Source organism: Mustela putorius, unplaced genomic scaffold (genome assembly GCF_011764305.1).
Source record: "Mustela putorius furo isolate JIRA1106 unplaced genomic scaffold, ASM1176430v1.1 tig00003834_pilon_pilon_pilon, whole genome shotgun sequence".
In the NCBI taxonomy this organism is placed as follows: Eukaryota; Metazoa; Chordata; class Mammalia; order Carnivora; family Mustelidae; genus Mustela; species Mustela putorius.
This window is the reverse complement of record NW_025421987.1, coordinates 27,354,903-27,369,007: the sequence shown is the minus strand read 5'-3', so window position 1 is coordinate 27,369,007 and position 14,105 is coordinate 27,354,903. Positions and strand designations below refer to the sequence as shown.

At 36.5% G+C, this 14,105-nt stretch overlaps 1 protein-coding gene across 42 annotated transcripts in view; it reads left to right on the top strand.

Moving 5' to 3' along the window:
* Nucleotides 1–14,105, top strand: part of LOC101691019 (ABI family member 3 binding protein) — a 248,767-nt gene that overhangs the window by 101,060 nt on the left and 133,602 nt on the right. For all 42 annotated transcript variants that reach the window (XM_013045552.2, XM_013045541.2, XM_013045542.2 and 39 more), the window contains exons 5-9: nucleotides 1,646–1,827; nucleotides 2,401–2,453; nucleotides 10,641–10,689; nucleotides 11,712–11,783; nucleotides 12,380–12,472. In XM_013045552.2, the coding sequence (XP_012901006.1) occupies nucleotides 1,646–1,827; nucleotides 2,401–2,453; nucleotides 10,641–10,689; nucleotides 11,712–11,783; nucleotides 12,380–12,472 (449 nt within the window). The remainder of the gene's footprint in view (nucleotides 1–1,645; nucleotides 1,828–2,400; nucleotides 2,454–10,640; nucleotides 10,690–11,711; nucleotides 11,784–12,379; nucleotides 12,473–14,105) is intronic.

Below are 14,105 nucleotides of genomic sequence, written 5' to 3'. Positions count from 1 at the left end.
ACTTCTTAAGGCTTTAAATAAAAGCAACTAGCCTGAACCTTTGCCCATTAACTTATGCTACAGTGGGGAGTGGGGGAGAGGTACTAAATTTTTGAGAGAGAATTTAAAATAGAAGAACCTAAAATAGTACATCAAACACCTATGTTTCCACATCATACTCTACAGGTATAATTTTATGTACTGAAAACGTTTATTTACAAGTAAGAAGCAGATGAAATCTACCTGTTGGCTCCACTTCTAATCTCACTTATCTCACTGGGAACTAAAGCTCTAATACAAATGTTGGATCCTTGCAATATTTGTTGTCCTTTTACACTGCCAGGAATCACACATGGTAGCATAGTTTTTGTTTGTTTGTTTGGGTTTGTTTTTTTTTTTTTTGTGAGCGTTTCAGTATTTGTGTAAGTCATATGAGACTATATGTATCATCTTGTAATTTGCTATTTTCATTCATTATTTTATTTGTAAAATCTGTTGATATTGATACACATAGCTCTAGCTCATTCATTCTTGTTACCGTGTGCAGAAAATCTCCTGTCTTGATCTGCTGCCCTCTTTGTGAGGCTGTTTAGAGCAGAGTCGAGGAGTGTTTGTATTCTGGTTCTGCCACTGGTTAAAGTCACTAGGTGGGTAACTATGGGCAAATTAAGTGATCTTTCTGAATCTCTATTTTCACATTTGTAAGATGGGATTAATAACTTCTACCACTTAAGATGACTTTAGGACATTTAAATGAGATACTATATATAAAACCTCACGTGTGATAAAAGTGCAAAAAAAGTGGTGAGGATTTTCATTACTTTACCATAGGTATGACTGAATATTTTGAAGCCCTAAGCATATACGTGACCATGATCTTAAATTTGCATTTTTTTTTCATTGTACCCTTAGCTTGGCTTTGTTCCTGATTCTATTTTTATGATGATAAGAAAATTTTACCCTTAAAGGGCCATCCTTGATGCATCTTAGAGTTTTAGGTTCCCCTTTCACAAAATTGAATGATACTACTTTGATGGACATTCTGTGGCATAAACCCATACAGTTCTAGGCTTAACCTCATATAGCTGAAAGAATACAGTATGACACACTTGGAAAATTATGTCTATACATAATGCATAATTGGAAAAAAAATGAACATCCAGCATTTTCCAACTTTCCTTTTGCAAAGTAGTAAATAACAACTGACAGTTCTGAATTCTATCTGTAAGTACACTGCTGCATGCTCTCCAACTTGGAATTAGAAATTAAAAACAAGTACACACTGAGCAATTTTTTTCATGTTCTCTGTAATTTCTAAAAAATAAATAAAAACAGAAGTCAGTATTAAACACAGTCCTTGAAATAGATGGGAGTCTGTGATGTATTAAGAAACTTGAAAGAGCGGGGTGCCTGGGTAGCTCAGTGGGTTAAGCCTCTGCCTTCAGCTCAGATCATGATCTCAGGGTCCTGGGATTGAGCCCTGCATCAGGCTCTCTGCTCAGCAGGGAGCCTGCCTCCCCTCCTCTCTCTGCCTGCCTCTCCACCTACTTGTGATCTCTCTCTCTCTCTCTAATAAATAAATAAAATCTCTCTAAAAAAAAAAGAAAAAGAAAGTTGAAATAGCATCCCTGTGAATTTCAAGTGTCGTATTTTGGTTATTCAACAGATACTATACAATTCGCTATAGAGAAAAAGATAAGGAAAAAAAATGGGTTTTCCAACTCTGTCCCGCCACCGAAACAATCGTGGAAAATCTAAAACCCAACACAGTTTATGAATTCGGAGTGAAAGACAATGGAGAAGGTGGAATTTGGAGTAAGATTTTCAATCACAAGACTGTTGTTGGCAGTAAGTACCTGGAACTGCTTCAGTGAGCTGTCATTTTTACCCCCCCTTTTTTTTTCCTAAGTACTGAATTTTTAATTATTTTATTCTTAAGTATGAGATGAGTTAGTTGCCATCCTCTAGTACTTAAAAAAATACAAAAGTGAACAGAATTTGAGTATTGGTATTTCAGAATCTTTTATGTTAATGAATTTTTTTAAACAAATAATCAAAGATAAGCTGATGTTTGATGCTTCCATTGATAACAGTTTTTTGGCCATTGTAGTATTTTAATTCAGTCTCAGATCTATGAGCACCAACTGAGTGAAAACAGCAGTAATGTGTGCAGGTGTTCAGAATTGAAAGCAGGGCCAATAGAAGTGAACATAAAAAGACTTCGGGGTACCTTGGCTCTCTTCCTGTGATCCCTTCATTCAAACTGCTTTGGACTCAGTGTTTGAAATGAGAGCAAACAAAAAATACGATGAACTTGCTGGACTTAGAAGAGGAGTTCCAGTTCTTCATAGTGAATAGGAGGAATTAATTTAGGAGCACAAAGAATGAAAATAATGTTATTTTCCCCTTGTTTTTTGTCAGGTAAAAAAGTAAATGGGAAGATCCAAAGCACCTATGACCAAGTCCACACAGTGGTAGGTACCAGATTATTCTCAGGAATGGTTATTTTTTGTTTGTTTGTTTGTTTTGGTTTTTTTTCAAGAGAAACTTTTTATTTATTCATCTATTTATTTATTTATTTATTTTTCCTTGGCTAATTTTATTTATTTTTTTTTAATTTTTTATTTTTTATAAACATATATTTTTATCCCCAGGGGTACAGATCTGTGAATTGCCAGGTTTACACACTTCACAGCACTCACCAAAGCACATACCCTCCCCAATGTCCATAACCCCACTCCCTTCTCCCAACCCCCCCTCTCCTTTTATTGTTGTTGTTTTATTTTGTTTTTATCAGGAAATCAGTGGGTCTGTTAGGAAGTGCTGAATCGGGATTAACTGAAGGGCTCGGGGGGCTTCCTGTAAAGTCTGTAATGCTTTCAGCATTTGCTTCTTTTCCGAAAACGGAGGTGGAAGTAGGAGACCAGATAATCTAATATGTTTAAAGGTCTAAAATACTGGTATTCAATGTAGATGTAGTTACCCAGGTATTTCCATAGCCCAGGTGTTTTGAGGTTATATTCATTATCTTCTGGGCAGTGGGTTGTTTTTTAGAATAACACGTTGCCAGAGTGAACGTGGACATGCTCTGTTTACCTCGGTATTATTCATTTCTGGCCTCGCTCTGTTTACCTCGGTATTATTCATTTCTGGCCTCGGTCCTCTTCTCTCTATTCTCTCACTTCCTACTTAAAAAAGCCAATCTTTCCAAAACAGTGAAGCAACTGGCTTAAGTTATTTTTACTGTGCCTAGCCTCTCTTGAGTTCAGTAAATACCTGCACATCTTATGTGCTTGACAATCCCCTCGGTCTAGAGCCCCCTCCCCTCACTACAGAAACTCAGTCCCTTGTTCCCTCTTTTCCCCCACTTGTCCAAATCTCTTCTCGGGAAGCACCACACCAGGTATGTACTACCTGTTATAAATGTAAACCATTGTTACAATCCTCACAGAGATGTTTGCATTTTAAGTCACATGCCGAATTATAATGGGAAGGCCATTATGTCCTAAGCAGGTAGAGGAGGCATTAACATTTTGAAAACTTCCTATTATATATGATCAAATTTCTTTCTGGAAAGGTTGTGCCACTTCAGAATCTTGCTACCAATGTATTAGAGTTATCTTGCTATAGTGCCCCGATTATCAATGTTCTATATTTCCATCACTAAATTTTCAGCGAATGTAATAGTAAAATGGTTTTTAAAATGTCTATTTCTCAGATTTCTAAAATAGCACTACTTTCTTCACTTGCTTATTAGCCATTTGTATTTTCCATTTAATGACCTTTTGGGAGTCTTATGGGTTTTATTGAATAGTTTAGTTCTAAAATTTCTTTATTAGGAGTCTCAAATGTTTTATTGTATAGTTTAAAGGCTATCAATTAAAGAACATCAACTCTGTGATATCAACTAGGAACATTATTCTCACATTTGTTACCAATTTTGTTTATGGGAATTTTTGAAAAAGGCAAGTCTTATAATTTGTTTAATCAAATTATTTGTCTTTTCCATTGTCATATTTTCAATTGCATTATACTTTGGAAAGCTCTTGCCTATCCAGAGAGCAGACAAATATTTCCTTATTTTGATTTTAGTTTTATAAGTGGTTTGATTTTATGATAATTAAACTCTATATGAGTTTTATTTTGCTGTCTTGCAGTTAGTAAGGCTATAGATTGGTTAAGCTCCGAAGTTTTTTTTTTGTGAACAATCATTTGGCCAGTACTAAGTATTGACTTGTGTCATTCCTTATTAAGGTCACTTTGGCTTTGTCTGTCTTAAATCCAATCACAGGGAATAGATTTGCTTTTTTTTCTCTTCTAGAACAATCCTCAGTCGTGTTGTAAACGGTTACCTAGGAGACATATCTTATCTCCCACCCTCTTGGCTGGCCTGCTTTGTCTTACATGTGACTCAATGATGTCATTTCTTTCATTCCTTTTTATCAGCAATCATATTCCAATAACATCTTGTGGCAGAATATTTCATCTAGTGAGAGTTACTCAGCAAAATTGGGAAAGATGCTTGATGTTTACTCCCAAGGAACTTAATTTCTTTTTCATATCACAAATAGCCATGATTAGAAGGTCCAGGAGGAAACTTTCTGCATCTATGACCCAAAGCCAGATATTTTATCCCTTCAAGCTATGAGGCAGAGTACTCCCCAACTCCAGCCAGCTGTGACAAGCTGTGGTTTGCAACTCTTAGCTATTTCCAGAGGAAAGCCCAAATTCATTGAAAAGCTATTTTAAGTCTTCTCTGTGAGACTTTCTTCATTGTCACCTTCTGAAAAGCCATCTGTGCTCTTGGGTAGCTCTGGAACACAGGAAGTTGGAAAGGAACCAGTTGAGATAGCCTTGAGCATCTTACATGGCCACTTAGAATTGATTCTGAAAACAGGTTTGATATTTTAGAGGTATATTTTAATCCAAATAAAGTCAATATCAATCCAAATATTCAGACAGACATCTCTGAGATTGCTTTTAAAAGCAATATTTTAAGAGCTATGAAATAAAGTTACTTTTAAAGTTTTAAGCAAAAGATACATTGAGAAATGTTTTCATTCACCTGTACATGCTTACACCTAAAATTTCCATGCAACAAAAACTTAGCATCTTCTGGGGCACCTGGGTGGCTCAGTGGGTTAAAGCCTCTGTCTTCCACTCAGGTCATGATCCCTGGGTTGTGGGATTGAGCCCTGCATTGGCTCTCTGTTCAGCAGGGAGCCTGCCTCTCCCCCACCCCCCCAGTCCACCCGCCTGCCTCTCTGCTTACTTGTGATCTCTGTCAAATAAATAAATAAAATCTTTAAAAAAAAAAAAAACACCTTAGCATCTTCTAAACAGAGATATTTGAAAAGGTATAAACTATTTGAACTTTAGGCTATCTATTTTTAGATGATAGCTATTTATGTTAAAAATGCAGATGTTAAAGAAGTCTGATCTTAAGCATCTGGTCACATTAAATAAGTAATTCTTGTATCTAACCATGTGTTCTAGTGGCAAGCGGCGGTGCGCTTGTGCTGGGAAGTGTAGCAGAGGTCTCTTCTGATTGGTTGGTGCCTTTGTTCTACCACATGTCGAGCACTTTAAGTATCATCCCTACCTACCTATACCTCAGAAAAATAGGGACAAGGTGCATAAACAAAACAGTGATTCTTTCTATATAAATTGTATTACTTGAGATCCGTGATCTTGTGAAAGAAAAAACACATTTATCGTAATTTTGCTGTTTCACTCATGAGACTCTAGAACACTCTTTATGGAGGTGAAACCTAATGTTTACTATTAGGTTTTATTTTATATTTATATAATCAGTACATAATGTAATATCATATATATATATAAAATGATTCAATCTAGAACAATGGCTGAAAGGACCTAATTTTAATACGTTATGTCTATATTTTTTAAAAACGTATTTATCTTATCAGTTCACTAGCTAAACAATCATTTTTTAAAAGATTTTATTTATTTATTTATTTGAGAAAGAGTAAGAGAGCATGAGCAAGAGGGAGCAGCAGAGGAAGAGGGAGAAACAGTCTCCCCACTAAGCAGGGAGCCCAATGTGGGGCTCAATCCCAGGACCCTGGGATCATGACCTGAGCGGAAGGCGGGTGTTCAACCAACTGAACCACCCAGGTACCCCTAAACAATCTGTTTTTGAAGTACTTAGCATTTAACAGAAATTTTAAAATAAAAGTTTAATTATTTAATTCCAGTCTCCTTAGAAAAAGTGTTCCCATAATATATGACATCTGTTTTCACCCTTCCATTTTTTTCCATCAGAGATCCACCCATCTTTTTAAAGGCATGCCTATTATTGGCAAAAAGAGAAGTGGTGTCAATTTTTAAAGTGTAACAGTTACCAGATGAGTGGGGTGAATAGGGAGCAATGCCATGTGGTCCCCACCCATACCTTAATGTGTACAATTAATATATCTGGTGTCCTTCTGTTCTTAGCAATTGTTGTCTTAAGCAGAAACTTGAAAAATTTATATCTAGGCCAGTAATATTATCAAAGGTGTATTCTGACTCTTCCCTAAATGACCAGAAATATGAAGACTTTTGCAAGTAGGACATTAGATTAAATCAATATGTTTCATAATTTTCATTAGAACATCCTAAAAATGAATTAAAACCACAGTGTAACAGGCCCAAGTTCTTCTCATGTGGTTTGGCTCTTAAACCATTGAAGTCTGATTTTGAGCAACCCTTGCCATGCCCCAAATGGCCCCAGCTTTTTTATCTTAGGACCTGAAAATAAATCTGTAGTGAATATTCTGACACCACAAAAATATCAAATAGACAAGACTGTGAAGAAGAGCCTACATGAATAGTGTTAACACTACATATATTAAAGCTAATTTTCAAGATAGTATGAGAAGAAAGTTAGTATAATGCAGAGTGAATAGGAAGTCCCCCATCCCGTATGGTTACTACCGTTCTGGTTATTTCTAGGTAAGCACAGGCTTTCCCTAACCAGGACTAAACTCCGCTGACTCGGTCTTCAGTTCATTGCTGTTTACCATAAAAGCATCCTCTCCCCGTAGAATTTCCCCACTGGCTACTCAGCCACATTGTCCGTGGTAGAAGTGAATTCCCTTAACTAGTTCCCCAGCTCAGGATATAGTGCAACCTGTTCTTCAGGGACAGGCTATCTTAAAAATCAGGAAAATAAAATGCCACATTTCTTCTAAGGCAGGAGGTAAATAATGCTTACTTCCTGGCATACAGTAAACACACAGAAAATACTGACTCCGTGAAGCGAGGACAAGGGCTGTGGAAGGAAATGGTGGTGAAGGCTTGCAACAGGAATGGGAGTCAGCAAAATCTGCACAGAAAAGAGAGCCGGCAGGGACAAGGCATAAGAGCAAAACTAGGATGGCGAGGAAGGGTTACTGCACCGTTTTGAACACTGTACATGAAATAGTTTGATTAAAATTGTGTTGCAGTTGGCTAAACGCTGTAACTTGGAAATTATCACAGTATTTCCTTTCTCAGTGGATCCCAGTAGCACATGTTCCCTTACACTTTTATAAGAAGACACAGGGAAAGGATGCATAGTGCCAACTTCTCATTGGCAATTTAGAGCCTTCAGCATAGACATTTTAGGCAGGAGTATTTTCCTGATGCTCCTAAAAACCCTACTTACAGAGAGGCAGCTACTTGCTCAAGAGTCCAGTCCTGATGCATTTTTGGATTGCAGATTATGCAAGAGCATAATTATAGGTCTAAGAAGAATTGGACCCTGCAGCTAAATTATTTCCTCGTTTTTTGGCAGCACATACTGTACATATAGTCTTGTCATCATCTTAATAGAACATTGGTAGATCCTCAAGTTAGAGTTCAAAGAGAAACTTCATGCTGTTCATGTGAAGAATGGGCTATTTTCCATTTGTCTTTGTCAAAAATTGTTTAAAAACAAATCATCACAGCAAAGGAACTAAAAATTGAAATAATGAAATTCCAAAGCAATCAACACAGCAACTTGTAGGTGTTTCTGCTAAAGAGATGTGTCTGAAAAACTTACCATTCTGCAAAATGTGCACTAAATAGCAGGACTCATAAGGATGGAGAACAAGCCATTCAAAAATCTTTGGAACTGTAGCAACAGCTCTAACAAAAATGGTTCTTAGTACCTGGAAAGGCAATGTGGTTCTTCCTGTAAGCAGCTCCCATGTGGCTGGAGGTTGGCACAGCTGGCATTTATCAATTCTCAAATGAGGGTGGCTGGGTGGCTCAGTTTGTTAAGTGACTGCTTTGGGCTCAGGTCATGATCCTGGAGTCCCAGAATTTGGTTCAGCTTTGGGCTCCCTGCTTGGCAAGAAGTATGCTTCTCCCTCTGACCCTCCCTCTGTTTGTGCTCTCTCTCTTTCTCTCTCTATCTCTCTCTCTCAAATAAATAAATAAAATCTTAAAAAATATATAAATAAAAAAATAAATAAAATGAAATCCTCAAATGATTCTCAAAGGCCACATGCTGGCAACCCTTTCTCTCTAGAGCAGGACAGGTGAAAGCAAGGTGAGGCAGAGCCCCTCTGGGAAAAGATCCTGTGTACAGGGGCTCCTGTTTAACTTTCTTATGATAGAGCTACAAGAGATCCTGCAGCAAGGGTGACATCCAAGCTAAGAATGTTTTTCCTCTTCCATTGAAGGTTCTACTACTTCTGCTATTCCCTTCTCCTTTGCCTAGGAAGAATTGTGTATAAATTATACTATGTATCCTCCTATTTACCAATAGCACATAAGCTATGCAGTATACAAGCATGTGTAGTAACTGTATACTGTTGACCAAAATATCTTTTCTTAATCAAAATGTAATTCATGCTTATAAAGAATCAGGAAATACAGGAAAGTATACAAAATTAATCTGTTTATAAAAAATAACCACTGCCAGAAAAATCCTATGATCTATCTCTTTCTGATAATTTGTGTATACATACTTGTTATAAAATCAGGTTATGATGTGGATATAATTATAATCTTTGTATTTATTTATATTATGCACATTTTTCACTTTGGTAAATAGATGTAAAATTTGAAACATGGTTTATTTAATAAAAGCCCTGCTTTTGGATGATGTAGTTGTTTTGCACAGTGGTGATAATTTATATGTAAGGGTGTTTATCTTTTATTATTTTCTTAGTTTAGGATCAGATTAGATTGGGCTAGATTGTTATAGAGGAAAATACTGGTGTGTTAGTCCATTAAGGCCGCTGTAACAAAATACTATAAACTGGGTGGCTTAAACAACAGACATTTATTTGTCACAGTTATGGAGCCTGGGGAGTTCAGGATTAAGGCGCTGGCAGATTTGGTATCTGGTGAGAGCTTGCTTCCTGGTTCACAGACAGCCATCTTCTCGCTGTGACCTCACGGGGTAGAAAGGTAGAGGGACTTCTCTGGGGCTTCTTTTATAAGAGCACTGATCTCATTCAGAGGGTGGACCCATCAGGACTTAATCATTTCCTCAAAAGCCCTACTCATAAATACTATCACAGTTGGGAGTTAAGTTTTAACATATAAATTTGGGGTGGAGGGGATATAAGCATTCAGTCTATGGCACTGAGTCTAAAGAGCTATAAATAGTTTGAAAAATCTGATAATAGTAAACTTCTATTTTTTGTGGGTTTTAACCATAAGGACCTTAATACAAGAAGAAAAATATCTCACAGTAAGCTTGGTATTGTGGCCCTTATTACAGGCACATTATTCACTAAAATGGGAGCATGTTAAGTCTCTTGCTCACGACTCTGAACACCTATGTGGTTAAGTATCTCACCCAGCATGTCCTGGATTATTAACAGGTCTGGTACATGAAGTCTCTTTATCATATATACAGGTTAATTCAAGCATCAACAAATCAATGTCATGCTCCCCTCTTTAACTCCATCTAATTCTTCCTTATATATTTGCTTCCCTTATTTTGTTCCCATGTCTTTCCCTTAGCTGTCTTGTCCTTGGCTCACAGTTCTGTCCAGTGATGCCTCTGCTTTCAAGTTAACGCTAAACCTGTCTCTAGTTCATCCACTCCACGACATCAAAACTTCCTGTGGGATGTCTGAGGCAGTTTGGGAGAGGAGAGCAGGCACAGCGTCCTGGGATGCCTTTCTAGGTTGAGGTCCTTTGTGCATAAATATGTGCAGAATGGTTTAGAGTATGGGATTTGGGGGTAGAAATGTCTGGATCTGAGTCCCAGCTCTGCCTTCTAGGGCAAGGTGATCCTTGGTCTCAGGAGTTCATGGAAGTCGGGTCATCTGTAGCAACAGCAGCCGTGGCTGAGCATACTCACATCATAGACATGAATCAGTTTTAAAAGATAATCTGTAGCTTGGCATCTTTTTGAGAAGAAATGTAAAGATAATTTGAGTCACATCTCAAATGAAGTGAGAAATCACCTGGTAGTCTATTTGCAAGGCTTAGCTCCTTCCACTGCAGTTTCCAGGTCAACTAAAATAATGGGAGTTCTGCCGAGACCGCTTCTTTCAAGCCTTTGGACATCTGTAGGGAAAACCAAATGAATCCAATAGAATACAGGTAGATATATGCATTAAAGATCTTTCCAGCAACTGTAGATAACACAGGGCTATTTCCAGTTCTTGTATCTTTTTTTTTTTTTTAAGTTAACACTAACTAAAAAGTTCACTGTCTTCTCTCTTCAGCCAGCATATGTCCCAAGGAAGCTAATTCCAATAACAGTCATCAAACAAGGTAATTTGTATGAGTCTGTTCTGGATGCATGTTTTGACCTACTTTTTTGTTTGTTTGTTTCAATTCTAATACAGTTAACAGTTTAGAACTATTTTTCATACACTTTTTCACTGAGATAATTAAATATAGCACTTTTCCCCCTCAATTTCTTCAATCATTTTAAAGCAAAAGTGTGAAGAAGTAAGTATCTTCTAGCAAATTAGAAGTTAGTAGATAATTTTGGCTCTTGTACCAATAGGCCAAGTCTTGGCAAGTCACATTGGTTGTGTTTTACCAAAGTAAAATTTTGGTACAAAGCAATCACAATAAGTATTAAATTTTAAAATCCATCTGAAAATGTGTGGCTTTGTTCAGGGTTAAGTTGGCATACGTGAAGAAAATCATTAACAGGATATTTGAATTAGTGAAATAAAAATTATAATTTAGTGCTCCTTTTGGGGAGAGTAAAGACCTACAGTTTTCAAGAATTATGTCCATTTTATTTCGCTATCCAGTTGTTTTTGTTTTGACTTTCGGTTTTTTAAATTATTAAAATGACTCTATTATTTCCAGAAAGTTCCTTGGTAGAAGAAATTGGACACTTAAAGTAATTACACATTTTAAGAAAACATAGTCTCAAGTGTATTCTCAAAGCAGTGTCAGTAATGGACTAATTGAGATTCCTTGCTTTGATAATATACATTTTTACTTTTTAAGATTTACTATATGAATTGCCTCATTTTGTGCTATTTCTTTAACTTGGGAAGGCATCAGAGAATGGAGATGAGGAAGGAAATATTCATCTCATTTAAACGGAGCACTTTATGCTAGAATAATAACCTTTCATTACTTGAAGTCATAGGTGTGAGGTGAGATGTGGCGTCCAGTCCTTTCATTGACTGTGTAGCAGTCCAAAGAGTTAATTTATATTAAATAAAAAGTTATATTAGGGCTTCCCAGTGCAGATGTCTTCACATTACAGCTATTTACTGCTTCCTATTTTTTTTTTTTTTATCATACTGTTACCTTTTGTATTTCCACAGTGATTCAGAATGTTACTCACAGGGCTTCAACTAAATCCCCAGATAAGACTTCCTTTGGAGGAACAATACTGGGTGAGTGTATCTTGGTATCTGTACTTAGAGTAAGCATGTCAGGCTACTTTTGGTTAATAGGGCACTTATGGAATTTTACATTGTTAGCAGATCTATTAAATTGATATTGGTTCATTTCCTTTTGATATTGAGGATTCTGGCTTGTGTCCATGCCTGGCTAGGAGCCAAGTGTGTGTTAGAGAAACAACTCTAGCCCACGTTTAGTGGGAATGATGGCACCCATCTTACTTGCCCCATCGTGTTGTTGTTGTTAGGAGGGAGTCCTTACTGCATCAAACTGCTCTTTTAAAAGTTATTATTAATAATGGCATTTTGTTCACTGTATATGTTAAACAGCCATTTTACTATTTTTGAGTCTATGGATTAAAAGCTGGAGGATTTTGTAGTTCAGTTCTGAACGTTTAAAAAAATCTGTTTAAAGTACAGTCATATTTTTTTAGGTTTGAGTTAAAATTGATGATGCCATATAAGTGCAAAGCTTTATTTTTATTATTTATTTATTTATTTATTTATTTATTTATTTTACCTGGTGCTCTGAGCTTTATTTTATGTCATGATGCACTTACTTTCTCTTACCCTATTATATTTCCTTGCAGTCCATCTTATTATTCCAGGCCTTAATGAAACCACTGTTAAACTTCCTACATCCATAATGCTTGAGATTTCCGATGCAATCAAGACACAGTTAGGTAAGCAGCAATGTTCCAGTTTTGAACTTGGTGGTGACTAAGTACTAGCACTGATGATCCTAGAGTACCCAAGGAATCTAGCAAATGAGCTATGGGGCATTTCAAAGTAAATGGTAAGGGACAGGCATGTGCATTGTTGATGGGAATAAAAAATGGTACAGCTGCTATTGCAAAAAATCAGACATAGAATCACCACACAATCCAGCAATTCCACTTCTGGGTATAAAACCAAAAGAACTGGGAAAAGTTATCAAAGAGGTATTTGGACATCTATGTTCACACTAGCATTATTCACAATAGCTAAAGCATCGAAGCAACTCATGTGTCCATCAACAAATGAAGGGGTAGGCACCCTGATGTTTATAGCAGTATTATCTACAATCACCAATTTATGGAAACAGCCCAAGTGTCCATCAGCTGATGAACAGGTAAAGATGTGATCTCTATACACAATGGAGTATTACTTCACCACAAAAAAAGAATGCAATCTTGTCATTTGAAACGACATGGATGGAGCTAGAGGTATTATGCTAAGTAAACTAACTCAGAGAAAGACAAATACCATATGATTTCACTTATGTGGAATTTAAGAAATAACACAATTGAGCAAAGAGGGGGAAAGGAGAGATAGAGAGGCAAATCAGGAAACAGACTCTTAACTATAGAGAACAAACCAATGGGTTACCAGGTCGGTGGGGGGATGTTAAGTGGGTGATAGGGATAAAGCAGCACACTTGTGACTAGCTCTGGGTGATGTATGCAAGTGTTGAATCACTATATTTTAAACCTGAAACTAAACTATACAGTATGTTAACCAGAATTTAAGTAAGAGTTTTAAGAATTTAAAAAAATTTTTTTTAAATTTTTTAAAATTTATTTTTAGCATAACGGTATTCATTGTTTTTTGTACCACACCCAGTGCTCCATGCAATCCGTGCCCTCTATAATACCCACCACCTGGTACCCCAACCTCCCGCCCCCCTTCTTCAAAACCCTCAGATTGAAAAGAATGAATGGGTAAGCAAAATGTGGGTATATATGCAATGCAATATTATTCAGCTATAAGAAGGAAGGAAATTCTGACACATGCTACAGGACGGATGAACCATGAGGACAGTATGCTAAGTGAAATAAGCCAGTCACAAAAAGACAAACACTGTATAATTTCACTTACACGAGGTACCTGGAGCAGTCAAATTTATAGACAGAAATATAATGGTGGTTGCTAGGAACTGGAGGGAAGAGGGAAATGGGAAGTTAGTGTTTAATGATACAGTTTCACTTTTATAAGAAGAGTTTTGGAGATGGACAGTGGTGATAGTTGCACAACATTATGAATGTATTTAATATTACTGAAGTATACACCTGAAAAGGTTAATTAAGATCATATGTTCTATGTTATGTGTATTTTATCATGATAAAAAAAAGCAGGGAGGGGCAGAGAGATTGGAGTGCTGGAAAAATTTATATAAATCACATTCTATAGGTAAATAGTTATTATATATTGTATATATTAATATATATTATATAATGTATGTTTATATTTTTTTTAAAGTGAACATTTATCAAATTATCCAAAATCCATATATTTATCTAGGTAAAGTTTTCAGATAGAGTGATTGTTAGAAAATTG